The sequence below is a fragment of the Oryzias latipes genome, chromosome 14, assembly GCF_002234675.1.
Source record: "Oryzias latipes chromosome 14, ASM223467v1".
NCBI classification, from domain to species: Eukaryota; Metazoa; Chordata; class Actinopteri; order Beloniformes; family Adrianichthyidae; genus Oryzias; species Oryzias latipes.
In genome coordinates, this window is record NC_019872.2 from 5,436,026 (window position 1) to 5,459,681 (window position 23,656).

At 39.0% G+C, this 23,656-nt stretch overlaps 1 protein-coding gene across 1 annotated transcript in view; it reads right to left on the reverse strand.

Moving 5' to 3' along the window:
* Positions 1–23,341, reverse strand: part of pdlim4 (PDZ and LIM domain 4) — a 44,914-nt gene extending 21,573 nt beyond the window's left edge. Inside the window, exons 1-3 of the mRNA XM_004084206.4 lie at positions 23,125–23,341; positions 13,103–13,254; positions 2,009–2,090 (exon numbers count right to left, since the gene is read on the reverse strand). Of these exons, the coding sequence (XP_004084254.1) occupies positions 2,009–2,090; positions 13,103–13,254; positions 23,125–23,217 (327 nt within the window). The 5' untranslated portion in view covers positions 23,218–23,341. The remainder of the gene's footprint in view (positions 1–2,008; positions 2,091–13,102; positions 13,255–23,124) is intronic.
* Between the last annotated feature and the right edge of the window lie 315 nt (positions 23,342–23,656).

A 23,656-nucleotide genomic window follows, 5' to 3' on the forward strand; every position in this document is an offset into this window, starting at 1 on the left:
TCATCTCATATTACCCATGAGCAGAGCAAAGTCCCTCATGTGGAGCTTATCTGTGTTTGTAGAAACTCCTAAAAGTGACAGTGTCCTCAGGTTTGACTTTTCCATGTGTCATAAAAGCTAAACATTTTTTTTACTGATATTTTGATGAGGATGTTGATTCCCATCACTTCCAAGCTCGTCATTCAGTGTTTATTTTGGGAGCCTTTCTAGTTTTTTTGTTTAGATTTTCCTATAATCCTACCAGCTTTTAGAAGTTGTTAAAGGCCTTAAAGACCCCCGCCGATAAAAATTGTCTTTTTGGGGTCTGGTTTTTCTTGTACCATTTTTCTAATTACAATCCGTGGCGAAACATTGTCTATGTATGGTAGTAAAACTGAGCCAAAGTTAACTTAACAAAAAGTAAATGTATGTCTTTGAAAGTTGGATTTCTGCTGTAATTTTGGTCATTTTTTAATTGTTTTTGTTCAGAATATACAATAATTTCTTTAAGTTTGAAGTCAAATTGAAACTGACCACCAATTTTATTCTGTAGACCTCACTTTTCATCTGTCATGTTCACAAATTCAGAATTCTTTTATTTTCCCCCCCAGCTGTTCCATCAAATTTAAAGTTGATGATCTATACTTGACAGACCTTGATAGTTTTATTAATATGTTTTCTTTGGATCCAAAATTAACACAGCGGAATGTCCCATTAGTTTAATATGCTGGTCTCTTTAGGGTTGACTACTCCAAGTAGCTAAAGAAATCAGTGATTGTTAAAACAGACATTTCGGGGTAAAGTATCTTTCTATAACTAATGTGGAAGAAAAAGCTAATTTGTTAATGTCTGAAATGCTTCAGCTCTCTTTATTAAGTCTAACTCTCAAAGCAACCCATTTTTTCCAACATGTGAGACTCAGATTCATGGCTGAGGATAGACAGATGACACCTCAGCTCCTGGTTCTTATTATTACACCCTTATTACTCAAGCACACACCTTCTTGACTTAAATACAAAACCTGATGGATTAATGTCTCTTACTCATCTTACACATAATAACTTAAGTGTCTCACACTCTGCATACATCCACCATATGTGTGCAAAAACCTTTCCTACTCTCCATGCTCAGAAAAGTGGGAAACAACCCAGAAAATATCATTTGTGAGAGTTCAGCTCGGAGTGAATATCCTTCTGGCAGCTTGTGCTTTCGGAGAACAATGGAGATATTATTTCAGGGCTGTTCCTGTTAACAGTGGGATGCATTATGTCATTTATAATGAAGAAAATGACAGTGTTCATGAGACTTAGTGACTGAGGTTTGAGCTTGTTTCCACTGATTCTGTTTACCATATAAACAAACCAAGATGATACAACTCTCTGAACCACAAAGCAATTGGAAGCCCGTCCAACTCGTGGGAAAACATCTCCAACACCCGAAAACGCCTTAGCTGCCCTTACATTATACTACTGCACCTGTTATACTTGTCCTGTCATTTTTAATAGAATCAATACTTAAACAAGTACTACTCCGTAGTTAAAAAGATAAAAATACAACGTTATTGTAAGAATTTCACAGCACAATAAAGAATATCTACAAATAATAAATCTGCATGGGATGAAAGACCTAAGCTTCAAAGCTGTATTTGTAAAATATGAAATAGATTTCATTAAGTTAATTCTTTGAGGATTAAGAAAAAAGTAGTTTCTTCATGTTTAGGTCTCAAAAATCTCAAAGAAGAGAAATCCCTCCAAACTTCCCCTATTTCCCTCCCCCTTAAACAAGCAGTCTGCAAGAATGGTTTTGTGGACTCAACTAGTTCTCTTCATCTTCCTGCTGAGTCATGTTAAAAGGACTTTTCCAACACGGCCTAGAGAAATTCCTAAAAGGGAAACCGTGTGGGAGCACTGAGTGAAATTGAGATGCATGAGTTTTGGTAGCACCTTTGCCAAAAACATCTGAAGAAATCAGATTGTGAAGAAACACCTGTGGCTGGTGACTAGAGAAATCCAGAATAAACAGTGGTTACCTGCGAGTCAGGCTCCGTGTAAGGACTTGTCTTGCCATCTTCGCTAACTGTCGGCGACCACACTCTGTCTGCAGATCCTGATCTGAAAGATAATACCCATGAGAGAATGAGTCAGATAAATGGCGAGCCATCTAAACGCAAACCTCTGAAGCGTGTCGTTGTTTCTGCTGAGAAAGACAGTTTTTCCTTTGCTGACAGTGTTTTCCACTGAAACCTCTACACCATGTGCAATTATTTTAGAATATAAATTTCAGGAAGGAAAAAAAACAAAGTGAAAATAGACGGTGTCTATGTCAATCCAAGTAGGATTACTATGACAAGGGAATGTCGACAACTTTACCAGTTAAGTTCCCACCAATGAAAATAAAAAACAAAAACCACAAGAATGTGCAATTGTCTGAGTTTTTGTATCAGGAATAAAACAGCTTTTCATATACCTGCCAGAGACACATTGATAAAGTCATCATCGCACCAAAACTATCACTGTGAAAACATACTTTATTCTCGGCTGTAGACATTTTCAAAGTGATAAAGAAATTACTGGTATCTATGGCTTGTCCTCCTCTTAGATTAGCAGCGATGGGCTCCAGTTGCATACTCTTATAAAAAAGTGAATAATTAACTGACAGCCCTGATAAGGTGTATTTTTTATGTCCCCACTACTGCTAAAACACAAGTGGCTGTCCACAGAATTACATTCTCTCAATTGAAAAAAGACAGAAAAATGTTTTGTAAGAATGAGTTACTTTGTGACCATGAAAAACTGCATTTCACTCACAGGAAAACCAACAGATTTCTCAGGTCATCTGGTTGCTTGATGCTACATTCACACCAGGCATGTGATGCACATTTGTTTACCAAGGTGTTCACAATGGAAAGGACAAGCAGGAAAGGTTCACTGTCTACTAGCCAGTGTTCCCCACCAACAGTTGGTACAAGCAATTTACTCCAGGCTTTTTTCTTCCAATATATGAAAGACTTGGTGTTATAGAATTCTGGCCGGGCACAAACCGTAATTATTCATTTCTCCTCCATGATCAATTTTCAAACAGTTAAAATTTAAATTAAAAAAGGGACGCCTTCCATACTACCTGATTGGTCAAAGTTCAACCTGGTTTAACTTTCAATGCATGTTCGATTGGGCGTTTTGTACGTAGAGCCCAAAAACTGTGACGCGTGAATGTGAGAGTTTTGAACCTGAAAGTCCAAAATGCAGATTACACTGGTTTACATAGACTTTTCACTGAAAGTTGAGCGCAGATCGATGAGGCCAGTTTGAAAGTAGTGGCTGAGTGGAAAGCCAGAAGGGTGACACCAGGACATGACCTGGAAAAAGCATGTAAGAATAAGTATGACCTCTCTCCCCACTCCCCACTATTTAGCACCTGCATTAACAATTGTGACTGTGTGCACGCATTTGTGAGGACTGATGTGTGAGGAAATGAGATCATTGGTCTGCAGCTGGCACAGCACTGGCAGAGCTGAGGCAACGCTTCAGATATGAACCACGGAGGTGTTGCTATCAAGGACCCTCTTATGAGGCGCCGAGTGTCTGGCAGATGAGCTACAGATCTGTGTAGGAAGAACACTGCCTCCCATCCACCAGCTCAGGGACAAAATGCCTTGGTGTTTTCAAGTTGTTTGGTTGCAATGGTTACAGCACAAACAGTCTTTTCAGAAAAATTTCATACTGAAAAAAGGCTCATCTGATTTGACATTTCTGAAGGGCAAAACACAAGCAGGGACTTTACAGCAAGTCCTGACTATTGGCATGTTTAGCGTAAATAGAAACAAAAAGTCAATACAGTTTGGGCGCATTATACTGGAAATGAAGCTAAAACAGGATGTGCCTTATTAATAGACCTCTTAGGAAGTAAAAAATGCAGCTGAAAGTCAATTTAGAAATAAAATGTACCATATTTTTTCGACTATAAGTCACTACGGGCAATAAGTCGTAGCAGCCACAAAAAGCATAATAAAAAGGTAAAAAAAAAAAATACAAATGACATACAAGTATGGCTGGAGTACAAGTCACACTTTAGGAAGAAAACAACAAAGTATTTGAACAAGTCTGCCAAGAGCAGCGTAATACTGCAAGTCACACCGAACGTGCTTCCCGTGTCAAACTCACGTCCCCGGCACAGTGAGGTTCAGCATCTACTGCAAGAGCTGCATCTGAATGACGGCCGCTCTCAGCGGTACTTCCGTCTCTCTCTCTGTGACTCAGTTTGACTATCCCGCAATAGTCCGATGAGGGAAAATATGAAACAAGAAAAATATTAGAGGACCTTATCAGATTCTCCTTCATTTTTTGACTCTACTCAGCAAATGACACCGAGTGGCGCTTCCCTTTTGCGTTGCTTTAAGTAGCAAAAACTGATACAGACACCCACTGTGCCCTCCAGTGGAAACATTTGTGGAAAAATAATAAGCATTTTTATTAAAAAACAAAACAAAAAAACATTCGCATACAAGTTGGACCCCAAACTATGCAAAAAAAAACACGACCTACACACCAAACCTCAGTTAGCTGTATAGGTCCATTCGTCAACTCAAACTCTTTTTTTGTTACATTTTTTAAATATTGAGAATAAAGGTTAAACCGTTCACGAGCTGCATTATTTTTGCTTTTCCATTCTTTTCTTCTCAGAGAATGTGATACACAAACAAATGCAGTACATTTCAAACTAGTTGCTCCTTTAAGGTGATTGCTATGATTAATACTGCAAAAAGCTAATAAAAGTTTCCTATCATAATGTAATTTTACAATGACAGTCTTTATCTTTTTGCCTTTATAAAGATTAATAGTTCTAGCTAGTGTACGCAGTCTTCTCCAGATTTTTTCCCCCAAACTCTCCACTTCTCTCAAACAGGCCAAATGACAGGAAAGCAAACAACTAGGTGGAAAGAGAAGGAAAATGAAAATGTAAAAATTATTTGGAAGTGAGATTAAAGATGACAAAGATGGAAAAATGGAAACAGAAAGAAAAAGGCCATTTTTTTCCAGTTTTTCTTTTATTCTGCCCTTGCCTGACCTCCTCCTGCCATGTTTAATTTCCTGATTGGGAAGATCTGGTTTTTGGAGTAGCAGATGGAGTTTACTTTGGCTGCACAAGATCAGTGTTTCAAGTAGGAGCACAAGACAGACTGCAGAAAACCAACTAACCTAAAATTATGATGCGGCTCGTCACTGATCGTTTATGGGTTCACAAGGAGTTTCCCCTCTATGGAGCCCAGTTGTTTTATCAGACACTGTGGCTGACTCACTTAGGGATAAAGAGTACTCCTTTTAAAAGAGCAGTTGAGGGGTTATCAATGGCAAATCCGAGTGGGGTGCTTGGAAACTAAAGAAACTTTGTTTTTGGGACACAGCTTGTCATAACCCACCGATTCAAAACCACAAAAAAAAAGCTCTAGGAGAAGAGCACGAGTGGAATGATGATGAGGAGACGAAGCAGGACAGTTGGTACAGAAGAGGAGTAAGAATGTTACTTTAAACGTTTTTCCTTTTTTCTTCTCCCCCCTGTGCTCCTTGGGTCCCATGCAGTTTCACACCTAATTCCTCAGCTGTGACTCACAGGTTGTAGAGTCCTGGTGGGACACAAGGGGCAAATCCTCCACCAAAGGAATCCAACCCCAGCTTTTTTCCCTTAATTCCTTCCAAATCTCCAGCCCTGATCTTTTTTTTAGTTTCGCTCTGCAGATAATGATCAGATGTATGTTTAATATTCACTCTAAAATCATCTAAGCCCAGATCCTACAGTTATCCCTCACTACTGCAAGTCTAACCTTGACTCTTAAGTTGAAAGTCAAAAAATGAACCTTCAAAATAACACTGCATATTCAGTTTAGCTCATTTCAAACTTATTAAAAACATTTGAAAGGTAATTTAAAGAGTTTTACACACTTACAAGACAGTCTTTTAGACATTATTTAGTAGACCTACAGTTTAAGAAATACCAATTTTCCCAAGTAAAAAGAGCACACATTAAGTTTCATTATGCCCAATTGAACTAAAACCAAACCCTGTACAGACTAAACTGACAGGATGGGATGTTTAAAAGCCTCCTTGGGTAAACTAAATAAGAGCAAGTCTCGAACAGCACGGGAAAGATTATTCATGCCTCAGCACATTTCAGTTACCGCCCCAGCATGACTCTTTCCGAAGAGGCTGATCAGTGGTTGAAATATGCATCCCAACCACCATTATCTGCCTCTTAGGCCTCTGCAGCCACATGGTGCTCTGCAGCAAAAAACGGGGGGGACTGCAGTGAGCTTTAAGCGCCAGGAAAAGGGGTGGAAAGGAAAAAGTTGAAGAGAAGATATAAAAAGAAATTAGGGGGACTGGGACTTGGGTTTGGACAGGAACACATGAGCGGGCCAAACAGAGGTCAGGGATGAAGGCGCTGTGGAAAACAGGAGAGAGCAGAAGTCAAATGGAGGAGCAGGAAAATAGGTTTTAGGACAGCTGCTTCAAGCATTCACAGACTCGTCATACGTCTAAGAAGATGTGAGAGAAGCATGACACATTCCAGTATGCTCCAGGTGTGTCTGTCTGGATTCTCCGACACTACTGGATGTTGCGTTTTTGTGGAAAGGGTGTCAAGCACATTTTTTCTTCTGTAAAAAAAAAAAAACTTTCATATGTTTGAAGGAAATGGGAGAATCGTGATGTGAGGTGCATGCTTCAAAATATAAAATAAGAAAAATCAATCTAAAGCATCAAACTGAGACAAATGTTTTGTCTTTGTGCACATCCTGATCTCTGATTATATCGGCTTGAAAGTAACTGACTCAGCAAAATTCAATTTTGGCTTGCGTTTTATCCTTCTGCTCATTTTCAGTTTTTTATTGGTACACAAAAGATGGATAAATTAAGTTAAAATTACCTCATGAATTAATTTCTTTTGTAATAAGACTTTTCTAAAATGTCGAGTTATTTAAAGTCCCACTCTAATAATATTTTGGGGTCATTTACAAGTAATCCCAGTGGTCTTTTAGTTATCATTATGCGGTTTTTGGCAAAAATAAAAAATAAAAATAGAAAAATAAAAGGATTTACCTTTTTTCTAGGACATAGTTTCTGCAGAGGGGCAGTTGTTCATTAGAAATTCACCTCTGAATTGTGGGTGGTACAGTTGGCGTGGGGCAACCCTGCCCACCTTCCCCTCCCCGTCGCTGAGAACTCTTGTTTACACGTTCCCACTAGCTTACGGCCCCTCAAACCCACAACCTAACATTTCTGCTGCAACATAAATGGCTAGCAATACTGGGGCTATCCATAGAATTTTTAGCCAGATACCAGCTCAGACGAGGAAAACTAAGATGGACTTGGATCTATTCATCTATAAGGGTACACATCAGAATGGAGCTTGTGGCCCACACAGCGTATTTCTTACAAATATGCTCTTTTACAAACTGCATTTTTTTTGGGTCTGTTCCAGATTCATAATAATTTGAATTAAAAAAATTCAGAAATGCAACTTTGCACTTCATTTTCTAATTTGTGTCCTCTATCATCAGAAAAATGAATCCAATTTGTGGGTCGAGTGAGTATTTGAGTATTTAAGTGATGTAAAACACTCATTGATCGGAAGTCAAAAAAAAAAAAAAAAAAAAAAAAAAAAAAAAAAAAAAAAAAAAATCACAAAAAAAGGGAGACTAGAAAACAACAGATTTTCAATTATAGTTTTGTGTATTTATAGTTTACGCACAAAAACAATTGGTTTCGTCAAATGTAAAACACAAAAATCCATATTGATTTTTTTGTCCGCTCCAATGGAAGCATAAAACACTCCACAAATAACCTGAGCTGCCAGGGTACTTTTTTATTTTCCTTTTTTATTTCTTGCTCAGTTTTCATTAGTTTCCCAGACCGCATATCCCAAATCCCCTTGATGCCAAGTGCCATGAAAAATGCCCCATAATAGAAATTATGTAAAATGTGGGTTATTAAAGTTATAAAAAATGGATCATGACAAACAAATATTCTTGTGTTACTCAAGCTCAAATGCGTCCAGTGTACTGTAATTTTGGCTCACAGCAGACGTGTAGACTCATATTTGTTGATAGGCTGCAGCAGAAAATTACAGGTCTCCTGTTACTTGTGACTGTTTGGAGTTTTTCATGAAAGACTTTTAATAAGAGCCGAGGAGCGCTGTCCTTTTAAAATATTATTTTCTAGCGAGTCAGCATGTGTTTTCCCAGGCATTCCCATTTTATTTGACACTTAAGTCAATAATTGTAATCTGATCCTTCGTGATTTTTTTTGTAGCCCCCAACTAAGCAAGTAGGTTCTTTTATGCATTTAAGATACCTGCAGGTTCACCCCACTTCTATTTAGAGATATAGTTCTCATTGGTGTAACATTAACACATGATTTCCTGCACAGCACTGTTGAATTAAGACATTTTTAACATTGGAAATTTGTTAAGTTTAAAGAGCAGGACATGATTTACAAGTTTTTCCCCACTCTATTATTCTATAAGACTTTTATAAGAAATGTTTCATTTTAGTTCAGAGATAAAAAATAAAATAAAAAGAGATTTATTAAGTAATAGAAAAAGTTGCCTGTAAACTGTTTTAATCAGAAAAGAGTCCATGTGGCTTCCCGACGTGCGTCTGTGTCAGTGTCTGTCCATCTTTGTAGTTTTTTTTAGCACCAGTCTGTGCAATAGCTCATATGTTTTATACTTTTTCTCATTGGCTCTCTAATTGTTCAATCCAAAAACCCCCTGCACTTTTGGGTATTTTTGATGTCTCCATTTCTTCCATACATTCTGCTTCTTGATTATTTTCTCCACTTCAGCAGCTCTTCATTTCATCTCTGTGCATCTGAGCCAATGCTGCATGCCTCTCTCTCAAACATCATGCCTCTTTCTCCAGTCCAGCCCTGCCGAGCAGCTCGCACTATAATTATTCAGCCAATATTCTTCACCAGGGTCACATTCCAACTTTGGCTCATCGTTTGTTTTTTTGTTTTTTCTGGAATATTAAAACAAAAAATGAAGTAGCTGGTATCTGTGGAGAACATTTAATGTATGTGGGTGTAAGTGAAGGGCAAAGTGATGTGCTTGAATCTATTTTTGCTTTTGTAGTTGGAATAACACACATTCCAAAATAAATCTTTTCTAACTGTATGATTTGAGCACCTAAAAGACCAGCATTGCTACAAAAATAAATAAAGCCAACAAAGTGGTATTTAATGTCCTGCTCTGATGAAAATTTTGTTTTTTTAAAGTCCCTCTCCAATAAAATTCATGCTTTATGAGTTTTTGACATGAACAGTATGTGTAGCATTTTTCTCATGAAAAAGAACAAATATTATAAGAAATCATTTTATTTTTGCATTTCTGAGTATTTCTTCTTTTAAGCTGCAGTCAAACAGTTGCAAAGACGCCCGGTTTGAATTAATGACCTGTTTTGATGTCACAACGGCCCAGGAGTGCATGTGCAAGTTCCCTGATCTGCCCCGTCCCAGTGTGCACAAACTCAGGTGCGAGGGAAGACAAGATGGCCCGTTGCTACGTTGCCCGCACATATTTTAGGTGCGTCCAAGGCTGGATTTTGTTGTTGGCCGCATGTATTTAAAATTAAACTTAAAGTTACAGTCCCATTAGCTGTCACGCAGTCACAGATGTGTTATCCGCATTTATGTTATCTCTTTGAACGAGTTTGAAGGCTTGCTGTCCCGCATTAACCAGAGAATGTAAAAAATAAAAACAAAGTATAAAATCAGCGGATGTCTTTTTTATTTTATTTTATTGCCTCGATGAAAGTAAGAAAAATGTCATAAAGTGCGGAAGGCCCGAGCAGGCTGGCTCCCTATCCCGCCGTCAGCTCGCCTTCTGGCTACGGAGCCGGCATAGTGATCGCATTCGCTCCAGCCCCATGGGCCCTGCCATGGGGCAGACAGACTGTCCAGGGGGTACCCGCCCTCGCTCACAACAGCCGGGACAGGCTCCAGAAACCCAGCTGCCCCGAATGGGAACTATAGTTGGTTAAGAAAATGGATGGGAGTTCAGGAGGAGAACTGTCGGATCAATCCACCATATTGGATGAATAAAATTATGAGTATTTTACCACAAACAAAGTGGGGCACAGGATCAATTTCTGATGTTTTTCTGTTACACTGATGTCACCATGGGTTCTTATGGATTAAAATAGATCAAAAGAGGATCGGATCACTGCACTATACATCTGAATAAATAACAGGTTTCAAATTATTTTCTATTTTTAAAATGTAGCACTAAACCTACATCCCTGCTGAACATGTTCATGTGACATTTTACAAAACAAGTGTCATCCACCTCTTTACATGCATGCCTTTTCAAACTGTTCCTTTGAAAGCTTGGAGGAAGGAGGAGTGGGGGAGGGTGTTGATCCACTGACGTCCAAGCCAAAAACCGCTGGATCCCCACCCATCATTTCACTTGGTTTTCAGTCGCCCTCGCTCGTGAATGGTTAGGGTTAAGAGTTAAACATATGGTTAGGGTTAAAGTTTAGACATAGGGTTGGTTTGCGATAAAACCAATTGCATGGTTTGTTTTACAAAAATACACATGGTTTCATGTAAATTTGTTTATATATTTTATCATTCATGGATTGCAGGTTTTTTTTTTTTCTGTATTCCAACAGTGTTCAAGAACAACAACAAAAAACATTTTTTGTTACAGGCTTAAAAAAGATGCTACTAGTTGAAGGGATGTTTCTTTTTGAAGACAAAACTACCATCCATTGGGGTCAGAGCCTTACCTGGCTGCTGTTGAGCAAAGGCAGGTAACCCCCTGGACAGATCGCCAGCATGTCCCAGAAGATAGAACTATTTTTAGGAATTTTTAGGGTCAATTTAGAATCATTTGTGCAGAAGTGATGAAGTTAGGAGTACTTTTTTTTGGCTTCACAGCTGCTTTAGAACTCTGGTCTTCTCGTTGGAAGTTACTTTATGTATTCCTAAATAAATTTACTATCCCTGCATGGACAAACCTCTTCATGCTCAGCCACTCATTGTGATATATGGACTGAGGAATCCCACTGCAGACTCACTGAGGCACATAAGGTTCTTGCAAGCAAAAGTGCAGACTATAAAGCATAAATCCAGCACAGAAAGAAACATCTCTGTATTTGGTGATCCCGCGTGTGTGAATCCCTTATCTAATGGGTCTGATTACTCCTGGGAGGGATCGTTGGTTCCACTGCATCTGCAAGTAAACTCCATGTCTTGAACCATTTTGGCGTTTACAGAGGCACTGTGTTCTCCGCTGCCGTAAAAGGAGAGATGTGAAGCACCAGTTGGCAGTTGTCACTTGTAAACTGAGGCTGAAACCACACCGTGTTCTTCATCTGAGCGTCCTGGGTTCAGAGGTTTCCAGAATTGCTCGGAACTTTCCAGCATTCAAGCGAACCGAGTAACCATCTAATAGAAACGAGAACAGCGACTGACATTTCAGTTTTTCCTTGGTTAGAACCCTCTAACCACCCTCACACCATGTGCCATTAACCATTTAGATGGACGATTTCCCTTCCAGAACCACGTTCCTACCCTCCAATCAAGTTCAAATCATGCACCCATGCACAGAATGTTTAACCAGTCCAATGGTGAAGAGTGGGAAATAAATTTCAAACTCATTTGCTGGAAGAATGATTAATGTTGACCAGCAAAATTCATCTGTAAAAGGTCAGAATATGACTCACTGTACATGCAAGCCTCATTGATTTTAATGGCGTGGGGATGGAAGTAGACCATTTCAATTGAAGTAAACCCAGTCATCAATTGTCATGACTAAACTGAGCCAGGATAAAACGAGCCAACTTGAAATGCAGGTATGTTAGAGCCTACTTTTTATATCCATTTCATGAAATAAAAAATAAAAAGGAAAAACTGTAAATAGTCCCAAGCTGCATTGTGTTCAAAAAGAGTGTAGCAGTTAGCATGTCTCCCAGTGAATACATCTCCTCAGTTCTCCCCATTTGCTTTACTATTGAGCTTAGCTTGGTTTCAGTAAAGCAGCTAAAACTACATCTGCATTTTCAAAACTGGAAATTACCCAGGCGATAAAATTAGACAAAGACCCTGCTGCTAAACAGTTTAAAACATGAACTTGTCTAGAGTGTTGGCTATGAAGAGTTATGCACATAAATATACCCAATTTTACTGACTTTCTTAACTTAGTTTGACTATAAAGCTGTAACTTTGGTGGATTTTGCCTTCTATCAACAAATTATCAATTGTTTTTCAAATGTAAAACCCATTTGGGGTATTTAAAAAGGGGAAAAAATAAACTTAAGAGACATCTCATTTCTAAGCAAATGGCAACCAACTGAAAATTCCCTTAGCTCGTCTTATTTCAAGCTTAAAAATTGTAAATGTTTTGGGATGAGTGATTTGCATATTCTGCGACAGACTGCCGACCTCTCCAGGGCGTCCCCTGCTTTCGCCCACAAGTGGCCAGGATAGGCTCCGGTAGCCCCGTGACCCCGAAAGGGACAAAACAAAAGAAGATGAATGAATGATTTGCATATTCTTAAATAAGCGTTTGCTTGTCAAAAGTGGTTACTTCTTATATTTTTCAGTACCTTTATTGTGTCCTGTTGATCCATCTTTTTTCATAAAAAATATTAGGCTCCTTAACAGGTGTTTCTTTTACATGTCAATAAAAACACTTCAATAAATAAAACACCCAGTTCTTACATAAAGAACTTTCTTTAAATGAAAAGACTTTTAAGCTTCATTTTGAGGAGGATAATTTGTTTGAGTCAGTTACACTACATGATCATTAGTAGCCTGGCATTTGATTGAATTCTCAGGTCCTATAGGGGAAAAATAGTTTTGGTTATAGATTACTTTAGGATCTTGACAAATGTTTTCATTGTTAGTTGACACTAAAATCAAAATGCCATCAACTTGTCAAGGGAGCACAGACCCTGCAACCCCAGCTGGGACCGAATCCAGCCGCCCTCTGACCCAAAGCAATTTACAAGGGGGTGAATGGAAATAGCTTCTTTGCCTGTAAACTGCCTCTAAATCCTACAGGCTGGAATTTTAATGGATTAGCCGCATTTTTTTCTGGCGAGCCCAGTCTGCCATTTCCATACCTGCTGATGCTGAGTGTGAGCTGCTGGGTGCAAGTTTTGATCCTGTTCTGGGCCTCCATGTGAGTCATGTGCTCTGTGCTGTCACCGTTGATGGTCAGGATGGTGTCGCCTGGACACAGGTCTCCTTGGGCCGCCTTGCTGCCAGGTGTTACCTAAGCAGGAGCCACACACAGACGCACACATTCCAATCGCCCAGAGATAAAGAAAAGAAAAAAGGAAAACATGCATTAGCATAGAAATATCAGCTCAGGCCAAATTCAACAAAAGCACCTCTCCCATGGTTGATGTAACATCGCCTTAGGCAGCACTTAAAATTAAAATGTACAAACCCTGGAAAGATGACAAAAGAAAGTGATAGGTCCCTTTTGGAGCATGTTTGACAAGCACAAGAGTACTTTTTCTAATAAAAAAAAAAAAAGCGTGTTTAAAATTCCGTAAGAATTTGCTATGTGTTTGTGTGGGACTAAGCTCAGAATGAATGAAGAATAGGATAAGCTGCTTGTGCTGATCACCCTCCAACCTTAACAGATGTAACAACAGGCGCGTTTACAAGCGCCTGCTCAATATGTTTCCCCTGTTTTTCTTCTTTTGTCCATATTGATCTAATTTGGAAATACTTCTTTCAGCAGGTCATGGACGCAGGCTTCCCTCTGTGATCTTTCACTCCACAAACTCACTGGTCTGAAGGGATTTGAGCCCCACAGGGGGGCAAAGGGGCGAGGAAGAGAGGCGCAAGGATATGTTTCACCTTCACAGACATACCAAGCCACATGTGAGATCAATTTTAGGTTATTACTCCCACACATATACAAAAGTCTCTGCCTGACTCACCAGTTCTCCTTCATAGGAAAAACAGTCACTGTCATATGTCGGGCCGCAGTCAGCTCTGGTCTGACAGCAATAAAACAGTCTAAAAACTTCAGTTGTCTTTCCTTTTTCACGTGTCATTGACCAAAAATGAAAACCAATTTTTATGGGAGACGAGAACGTGTTTTCTGACATCTCTCTACTCAGAATATTTAGTGTATCAATAAGCACAATATTGTCACTCAAAGAGTTATTTTGTTTTCATAATTCATAATACACAAAGGAGTTATACTCCTAAAAATAAATAAAAAGAAAACCAGGAGCAATAAATCAGCTTTGTTAGACTGTCATCAGCTCTTCTTGGTTCCAAAATGACAGAAAGCTGAGCCAGAAATGTGAGCTGAACCACTTACTCTTGATAAACTCTCTGCTTTAAATATATTACACTGATAAACTACGAAGTTGCACATATTCATGGTAGAAACAACCATAATTTTAGGAACTTGCCTTAAAATAAATTCCACCTAAAAATCTGGTCGATCTCAAACATGATGGATTGCATGCCGTTGTTTTTTTTGCTCACTTTGTTTTTGCACACATGGTATGCTTGATTGATGTGCACAAAACAGGTAGCCTGTGCAGCCTGACCACTAAATGCAGGGCTGAAGGTAAGCGGATCCGGCCTGGTACTGCGTACCGGTATGGGAACTGGCGGAGGTACGCTGTGCCGGCTGCAAGATCAGCCTTTTCAGAAGCAGCTGCAGACTGATGCTGCTAAAACTGGGAATCATGCAGCACTTTCTCATCATTTTAGTGTCTCTGTGAATTTTAATGTCTTATCATCGCTACAAAATGTGATCTACGTCCTTCTCTCCGCTCACATTATGTTGCTTCCCTAAACAAAAGTTGTGTGTTGGTTGCGAATGAAACGGCTCCTTTAGAGACGCTGTTTTGTAGTGAAAGAGCCGTGTTCTTTGTTAAAAAATAAACTCTTTCAACTTTCTTTTTTTCCCCTCTTCAAGCCGCATCCGACTGGTCAATACATAAGAGCACGCTGGGGGCGAAGGGGTGTCGTTACGTGCGCTGTAGCAGCACGTGATCCGAGTATAAGGAACACAGAGAGAGCGCCAGGTGTAACAACAACAAACTACATCAACACAAAAACCTAAAGCAAAGAAAATGACACTGGACACTGCAGAAATCAACATTTATTAGCATTTCACTTTTTTGACAATAAAAAAGGAAGAGTTTAGAGTCTCCAGGTAAATAAATCCATATAGAACCGGCTCCAAAACCAACCTGTACAGACACCTGAGAGAATCTTCTCCAGAAGAGAACAGATCAATTCTGACAGAAGAAACCAGATCAGCACGTCAAAGCTGAGACATGTTTTTTCTAAATGTTAACCTTTATACTGTGAATGAAATCCTTTTGCTGAGGTTTTTATTTTATTTTATACGTTTTAATTTGTATTTGGTGTGGTGGTTGCAGTGTTAGTGTTGTATCGCTTCAAATTTGTTTTAAAAAAAAAAGCTAGAAAGTTATATTTACAAGCTGAATTGTAACAGCCTGTTTTTGTTTTTCATTATTTATTTTGAACATTTTATCATTATAATGGCTTATGGATATACAATACATAAATTTAAAGTTAAGTAGGCATATTTTAATGGAAGTTGGAGGTAGGTTTGTTTGCAACATGACAAGAAAAAAACAATAAATGATTCCTACAGTTTTCTGAACACTACTGTGATTGATAGTTCCAGATAAAACCTAATGCAGTGGTAGAAATGAAACATGTAGCAAAATTAATTTTTATTTTTGAAAAAGTCATTTAAAAAAAAAAAGAACAATGCAGGGAAGATTGTTCAGGAGGAAGACTGCAAGTGAAAATGAAGATGTACAAGCTGAAATTAGTAGAGAAGAAGAAAATGAGAAAAGAGGTACATTTTCTGCATTTATCAAGTTCTTTAGAACTATAATCCTTTGTTTTTTTGTTTTTTTTGTTTTTTACACAATGCAATACACAAGATTTATTCTCAGATGCAATTATCAATTTCAACCAGGATTCCATTCGTATCATAATTTGTGGTCACAGATCTGATTCATAGTCGATTTTTGTCAATTTTGAACGATCCGATTCACTGACGTAAAATCGATCTAGGACATCTTTAGCCAAAACTTTGACGAGTGTCACTCCGAGGTTTTCCAGATAGATTTCTTGCATTTCTTAATCAAGCGTAAGTTAAATAAATGACCACTTGCTCCAGAATGTTATCAGATTGACATTTTTACAACCGATACCCATTTTAAAGAGTGTTATCAGACCATTATGAATCCAAACAAGTCAGAAAAATCCTTAGATAATCATCTACTGGTGTCTTAGGTGCTGGTAATGAATGTTTTGCACTCTTTGAACTTACCATCTTCAAACCACGTAACCCACTGCTTGACCCCACACCCCACACCAAACACCTCAACAGTCATATTCTGTATTCATGTAGTTTTCCAATCAGTTTTACAAACATTAGCAATTTCACCACAAAAATGTGGCAGAGCATTTACAACAACACAGACAGAGAAGTAAGCTTAGTATCTTAAGCATGTCAGGAGTAACACACTACAGTTTTGCTCTTCAAAAACGATACCTAAATCGTTTGGTTTAGATAGTCTCCCAAATTTACACTGTGATTTCTAGAATGCCCCCAACTAAATTGCAGTAAACACAGGGCAGTTTGCATGGCTTTGTTTGTGTGTTCTCGCAAGGGTTTCTGGGAAAGCTGCATTCACAAAAATGTGGCACAAACAACACTTCCAATGTAATGTTGCAGATGAAAGACTGAGTCTGAATGAGAAGCGTGTGAATGAACAGAGTGTTTGTTGAAGCAGGAAATCAAACAGATTTCCACTCGTCAAGGCCTCCCATGACTTTTACATTTTGCAGTGTGACTTGGGATGTTACCTGGGTTGTGTCATAGTGGGGGGAAAAAAAAAGGTTGTGTTCCCTAGACACCCAGAGATGAGTAATACCGCTGCAGGTTTGGACTGTGTGTGAATCACACATGCATGTGTGTATCCACAAGCACACGTGCATTAATGTGGCATTAACCACAGCGGTGTAACTGAGGTCATCGCTGGAGGACAATCGCTCCAGACTGCAATGAAGTGGAAGGATGATGTTGAGGAATTTGGCTCCAACAATATCACAATCTTCTAAATGTACACAGTGCATGTATACTAGTGCTGACCTGCATCAATGATGCGCAGCTTTATAGAGGACTTTTTAACAGGAGGGGGGGGGGGGGGGGGGGGGGCTGTGTAGAAAGTAAAACGTTATATTTGTTTTGGACTTTTTTTTCTTTTCAAGATGCTTTGTTTTGTAAAGTTACTAATTTGATGGAGTAGAGGTAACCAAAAAGTGTTGTGTAGTTGTGAAAGGGGAATAAAAGATAAATTCAACTTTTGATACTTAACTTCTATGTTATTTGGGGGAGTACTCAGAGTATTAATACACATTGATTTTTAACTATGCAGGAGGGATGTATGAAGTTTAGAGAGTCCAGAAAGTGGTTATAATGGGTGGAAAAAAAATGCTGAAACAGAAGTTCAACCTAAACAATTTAAACTTTTAAAGCAGTTTAAGATGATGCTATATCTGGATTTGTTTTCATGAATTTATTTTTTGGCATTTAAGCATCTGTGATTAAACAAATTCAATTTTGTTTTTTTACCTTTTTTTTTCATTTACCAACTTTTGTCTTTAATGCATTTTTCTGTTATTAAAAACCATTGAGTGAAACACTGTTGACAAAATTCTTTACATGCATTCCCAGTAAGGACTCCCCCACATTTAAAGACCCACTCTGATCATCTTTTGATCCATTTTGAAAATGTTCCCGGGGGTCTTTTAATTGTGATCATGCCGTTTTTTTAGGCAAAAATTTGCGTTGTGTTCTAGAACATATTTTCTGCTAAACTCCGTTTTAGCAGAGCAGGGAACTTGTGGCCCGACCACCGTATTTTCTACATCACCAATACCTTTTTTTTCTTTAAACGGCATTTTCTCATCTGCTCTTGATCCATAATGATTTCTAGGAAGAAATACTCAGAAATGCTATTTTGACCTTCATTTTTCCTAATATTTGTCCTCCATCATCAGAAAAATGCCACAAGAACATACCAAAAACACAATTTTCTTAAGAGTGGGTCATTAACAGCAGACAAATTCACAACAAAGCATCACTTGGTTTCTTCCATCTATCTAAACGTATCTGAGTTTGCCTGTTTGCTTATCTGTTTAGTTAGGATGTGCATTTTTATTGCAGGTCACATGAAGTTTGCAGGTATTACAAACAACTCCGAGGCAGCAACTGCTTTTAAGGTCATTAACACAAGTCATTTCCATGAGGTCCGGTTAGATATTTTAGTGCTTGAGAGTGATGAGCAAATGCTTCACGTGTGTCATGTGACGTGTTCAAAGTACACAGGAGTTTGGCCTCATGAAGAAAAACGACAGTGTAGACAAAACTCAGAGCAAACCAACAAGTGAAAGTTTGTTCGCACTAAATACAAATCCCTTCACCTCTATTCAATTGAAAGAAATACGCAATCATCTTCATAAGATAAAACAACAAGTAAAGTATGTCCAAGCATTAAAAAAAGGGTGTTTGAGGATATTATGTGTTTTGACGTTAACTCCTTAGAGACACTTTCTGCTAGGCGGGAGCACTGAGTCGCACTTTTTGGCAGCAAAGACAATTATTCCTGGCAGCTAGTCAGACGCCTTTGTTTGTGTGAAGGATGTGTGATAGGAACCATGGTTATGCCCTTGGTGACACCAATAGTTTAAGGCGCGGTGTTGGGTTTGAGGTTCAGACTGGTGCATGCTAATCACACTTAAACAAAAGAGGCTGTACCCGCCAAGAGCAATAAGTAACGCTGTGGCTGATGATTAATCACGACAGGATGGATTTTAATGAGAACATCAGGAAAAGAGAGTGTCAGTGGAACCTAGACTGCGATTCATCACAGGTTACACAACAGAAGCTTTCACAAGTGGGTACCTGTTTTTCTAGTCCAAGTGATTACGGTAGAATTTTAGCAAGTCTTTACAAAAATTGTCTACTTCTTCTTTGGTTTTTCTCCAAATTTCTTAAATACAAATTGAATCTAGGAGCACAGAAACAAACATAGTGGTGACCCAAGTTGGCACAATGGTTGCATGAAGCCAAAAAGGCTTGTAAATAAAAAGAAGTTTCCTCGATATCTTTGCAGTAGACTTTCTAGTGTAAAATAAACAAATAAAAAACGTTTTAATTCGCAATGCACTGCTTAGACATCTTTTAAAAGGAACCCTGCAATTATAAAAGCAGAGCTTAGGTTAAACAAATATGTGACTAAATGAGCAACAATAACCAAAGAGTTTACACAAGAAGTCCAACATGTATCTTTGTCCAGTGTTGGTTGTGCAGATGCTGTTTCAAGAATTTTAGCCATTGGTAAGATTAATACTTGACCAGTCTAATTAGCCAAATCAATGAAAAAAAATAAAGTTTAGCTTTGGGTCACATGCCTTTACTTTATGTGGTAGAAATGGTAAAACGTTCACAGATAGATTAAAGGGTGTAAAAGCCATAAGGTTCTGTGGATATGCAACTAAAACAAATTCTTGTTTATCTTTGTATCATTATCTTTTTGTGAAGTGTAAATCCTGTTACCTAAGACCCAAACCAGGACTTTAGCTGGTTCAGATCTGTATGCAAATTCAGTGAAGTAAAGGTTCTATTCAAGAACTCATTTGAATCCATTTAATAGTATGTTTTAAACCCTTGGAGACCTAGAAGAACTGAACAGAGCTGGTATTTGTGTTCTATCCATGTCAGTAATTTGACCTAAAGGCAAGAAAATAAAAATCCAACCTTTTAAAAAACATGAAAAAATAACACATTTTTTAAAAACATACATATTTTAGCACCAGTGAGTTAAAGTGATTCTGATTAGTTATTTAACCACATGTCAAAATATAAGAAGTCAGCTTAGAACCTCCTAAAAGTTACATTTAGCGGTGGAAAAGTCAGAATTTAGAAGAGGGTGGTGCAGCAGTATGAAACAGGTGCAGGTACTTATACAAATACCTAATCCTGCAGTCAATTAACAATATTTTACATTTAACCAACCTAAACTGGGACCGTTTTGGATCTTTATAGGTACTTTCTCTTGTAGAATTTTCTAATGGGTTCAGGAAATCTACCACACGGTCTGTTTTTCAGTTCTCCCTGAACAGCGTGCTGCTTATTATCTGGATCAGGTGTGTTCAGTCATAACTTCTTCATACCCAATGATGTACGAGTTCCAAGGTTCAAATCCCACTGCACCATGCAGAACCAGAAGCAACCCATTACCCAACCTACACTAACAATTGGCTCCCAACTCTCTTAGGTCAAAGGATGGGTCCTTTTACACGCCCGTACATCCACACCTCTGTAGAATTTGGTAAATGTTTGGTCTTTTTGTGAATCTCCAAGCATACTCTCTACATAAGGTTATATATTTATGGTTTCTTCCACCAAAATGTTACGTCACAATAAGTTTAATTTCCATCCTCAATTTTTTTTCTAGTTTCTCAAGATCTGCAAAAGCAGAAAAAAAATTTGCTTTTCTGTTTTAAGGTCGGGTCCCATCATCTGTAATTATACAACACTATGTATAAACAAAGTAGCTTGGGTTTCTCGGAAGTCATATGTGTACAAAACAGTTTAAGGACGTGACTTTAGAGAGGTTGGGAAATTTTGAAAGCTGCATCATTTTCAAGTTTCCACGTGGTAGAATCCAAACCCAGCAGGATGGCACTAAATGTGTCAGGAGGAATGAAACTTGAGTAAAAAAAAAAAAATGACTGTTTACCTAACACCGACATGGGAATTCCTGTCCAGGGGATAACAGATTGTCAGTTGGCAGAAAGGACAAGTGTCCTGCGTCACCTTCTGCCTGGAAGGAATGTCGCTTGAATGCACAAAACCCCACTTCCAGCAAATCTGTCACATTCCACACACCGACTGTGAACGTTGCTGCGTTTACAGCAGCTTTTAAAAGCTTCTCTCCGTCTGCCTCATTCAACAAAAAGGCCGTTTTAGAGTCTGACTCAACAGACAAAAGAGTCTCCAGTCAAGCTGACACTCATCTAGCTGACTCGGAACGTTACAAGATGCCAGAGAGCTCTAATGAGCTGAATCTGGAGCATTAACACTTCAGGTAAAAACACCAGCTGCTGCCATTTGAGTTTCGGTATTTACAACCTCTCCTCTCAAAGCTGGAATTCACCTGTTTAATGCAACTGAGACAACAGGGAAGAAGAGCTGTATGCAGTTCAAAAACAGGTTTTTTTGTCTTTGCGTTACCCGTTTAAAGTCTTAAGTACCTTTTCAGATAATTTTCTGCTCACGGACTCTAGATGCAACTGTACATCGTCCCTCATGTGTAAAGCAAAGGCAAAACACCTCCATAAACCGTCATCCATTGTTTAGATGACGTAGGAGACACACTGCGTTCGTTTAACCTTTCAGCACTTGAACTGTTATTTTAGACCGTTTCAAAAAAGGGTTTTCTTGCAGACATCAACAGCACTGAAGCACATCATTCATCAAACGCAATTACAACCAGCTTCCATTATGAGCCTCCAAATTAAATCATTAAAAAAAGTTCTGACATACTGCTGTTTAACTGCAAGTGACGTCAATTACACTGATTTGAAAAGGGTGGTTTAGAGTAAAGAACAGGTCTTTAGAAGTGGCATTATATCAAGCTTGCTGCCAAAACACTGCATGTATTCACGCCAGTGACATTACACACTGTGATAAATATGCTTGCACGTCAACAGATGCTTCCTCGTATAATTTCCAAGCCAAGATTTCAGAGTTAAACTGATACTCTCGATTGGCCTTAGGAAGCAACTCTTCCGTGTCAGCTCAGGTTTTCAGTGCCATCTTTGCCCCACAAAGATGTCAATAAACTTCACAGATGATGATATACGGAGGTCGTTATGCAATGCTTGCTGTGCAGAGCCTTCATTTTAAGCTCTTTAGAGTTGGCTTGTGTACAAAAATAGCTGAAAAACGATGTGATCTATTGCAATAAAACCTCAAATGTGCCTGAGGTGTTCTCCAAATTATCAAAACTTTCAGTTTGCAGTCCACCTGGAGCATAAACATGAGACAAACTCAAATCTAAGATGTCTCTTGCAGTTTTGGAAAATTGTCTCCACAGGATAAGATGTCAAAACTATTTGTATAATCTCCAAAAGAAATATATTGGAACAGTGGATGTTATCCGGGTTTATTTTTAAATCTTTTTTTTTTTTCTCTGTATTTTTAAGTGAATCCTAAATGCAAGAACACACAAAACATACACCTGTGTGGACATTTTAGTCTCTTTATTAACTGAGAGCATTTAAGGTGACACTCTGGACTTCCTCTGCTCCCCTAAAGGAGGTAAATGGCTCACTGTAAATCCAGACATTACACCTGTGGTTTAAAGTGCAAGAGTCCCTGTAGTTAAATGGCCAGTTTGGGGTCCGGCAACCCAGCTGAGCACAACACCTGGAATCCCTCAGCAGTATCAATGAGTTCTGATGAAAACCAAATGTCAGCGCTTGCCTCCACATCCTCCCTGCTGTTTGAGCCCTGCAGCCCGGCCAGGCGCTGTTTACCATGATTGGGGTAAACTAATGGCTACTGCCATATCTACAGCCAGCACACACTAACCCACACGGGGTCAGAGGAGTTCATGGAGGTTCATGAGGACTACTCCTCTCACCACCTCTACTCAGAATTCCATAACATCATCTATTCGATGATACAATAAATAAGCATTTTCACATGTGGTATTGGTAAAGGGGCCACAACTGAGGTCACTTACTTAGAATCTAAAATATATATATATCAAATCAATTATGATGCTTTAAATCTAATTAAGAAACCAATTTAGAGTTGCCTTTCTACTCCAGGAGGCACTGGACTAACTTTTATTTAGTAATAAAAATAGCCATATTTTCCCTAAATATGGATGCAAAAAGTATTCATATTTAATTGAGACTGCTGGTATTTTAGAAAACGTGTCCAAGCTTCTCGCTTTCTGGGCTTTTTTCTCTTTCAATCTTTCCAGGCTGCAGTGCTGCGCGTTTCTTTCTGGCTTTCGGCTGAATGAATGGAGGTGTTACCTACCCTGGAGACGGTTAACGGTGTGCTGAAGTCCCGTCCTCCCACCAGCCGAAAGCCCCAGGGAGACGGTCCCTTCAGTGTCACGCTCTGTGGCATGCTTGGTATTTAGACTGAGACTGATAAACAGGCCGAAGGAAGGAGACGGGGGGACGTCCGGAGTCCTCTTCCCAGCTGCTTGGTTGGCAACGTTGTCCGTCGATGACAGCCTCTCTGCTCCGCTCGTTGAAGTTTAAATAAGAGAGCCGACTGTGACGTCAGCCCGCGGGCTGTCCTCGCCGCCTTCTGCGGCTCCAACCGGTGGGAGGCGACTCCTAGGAGACCGATTTGAAAACTTAGCTCTTGACCTAATTTTAGTGATTAGTATAGATCGAACAAGGAGGGAAAAAGTTCTGCTGGAGTCTATATTCACCCCAAGTTAAAGTCGCCATTCATTTGTCTTTGTTTCCCCTCTGAACAGAGGCGGATTTGGTTATTTTGCGGTCTGGGGCAAACATACGTGTTGACCCCCCCCCCCCCCCCCTTTCCCCATATCATT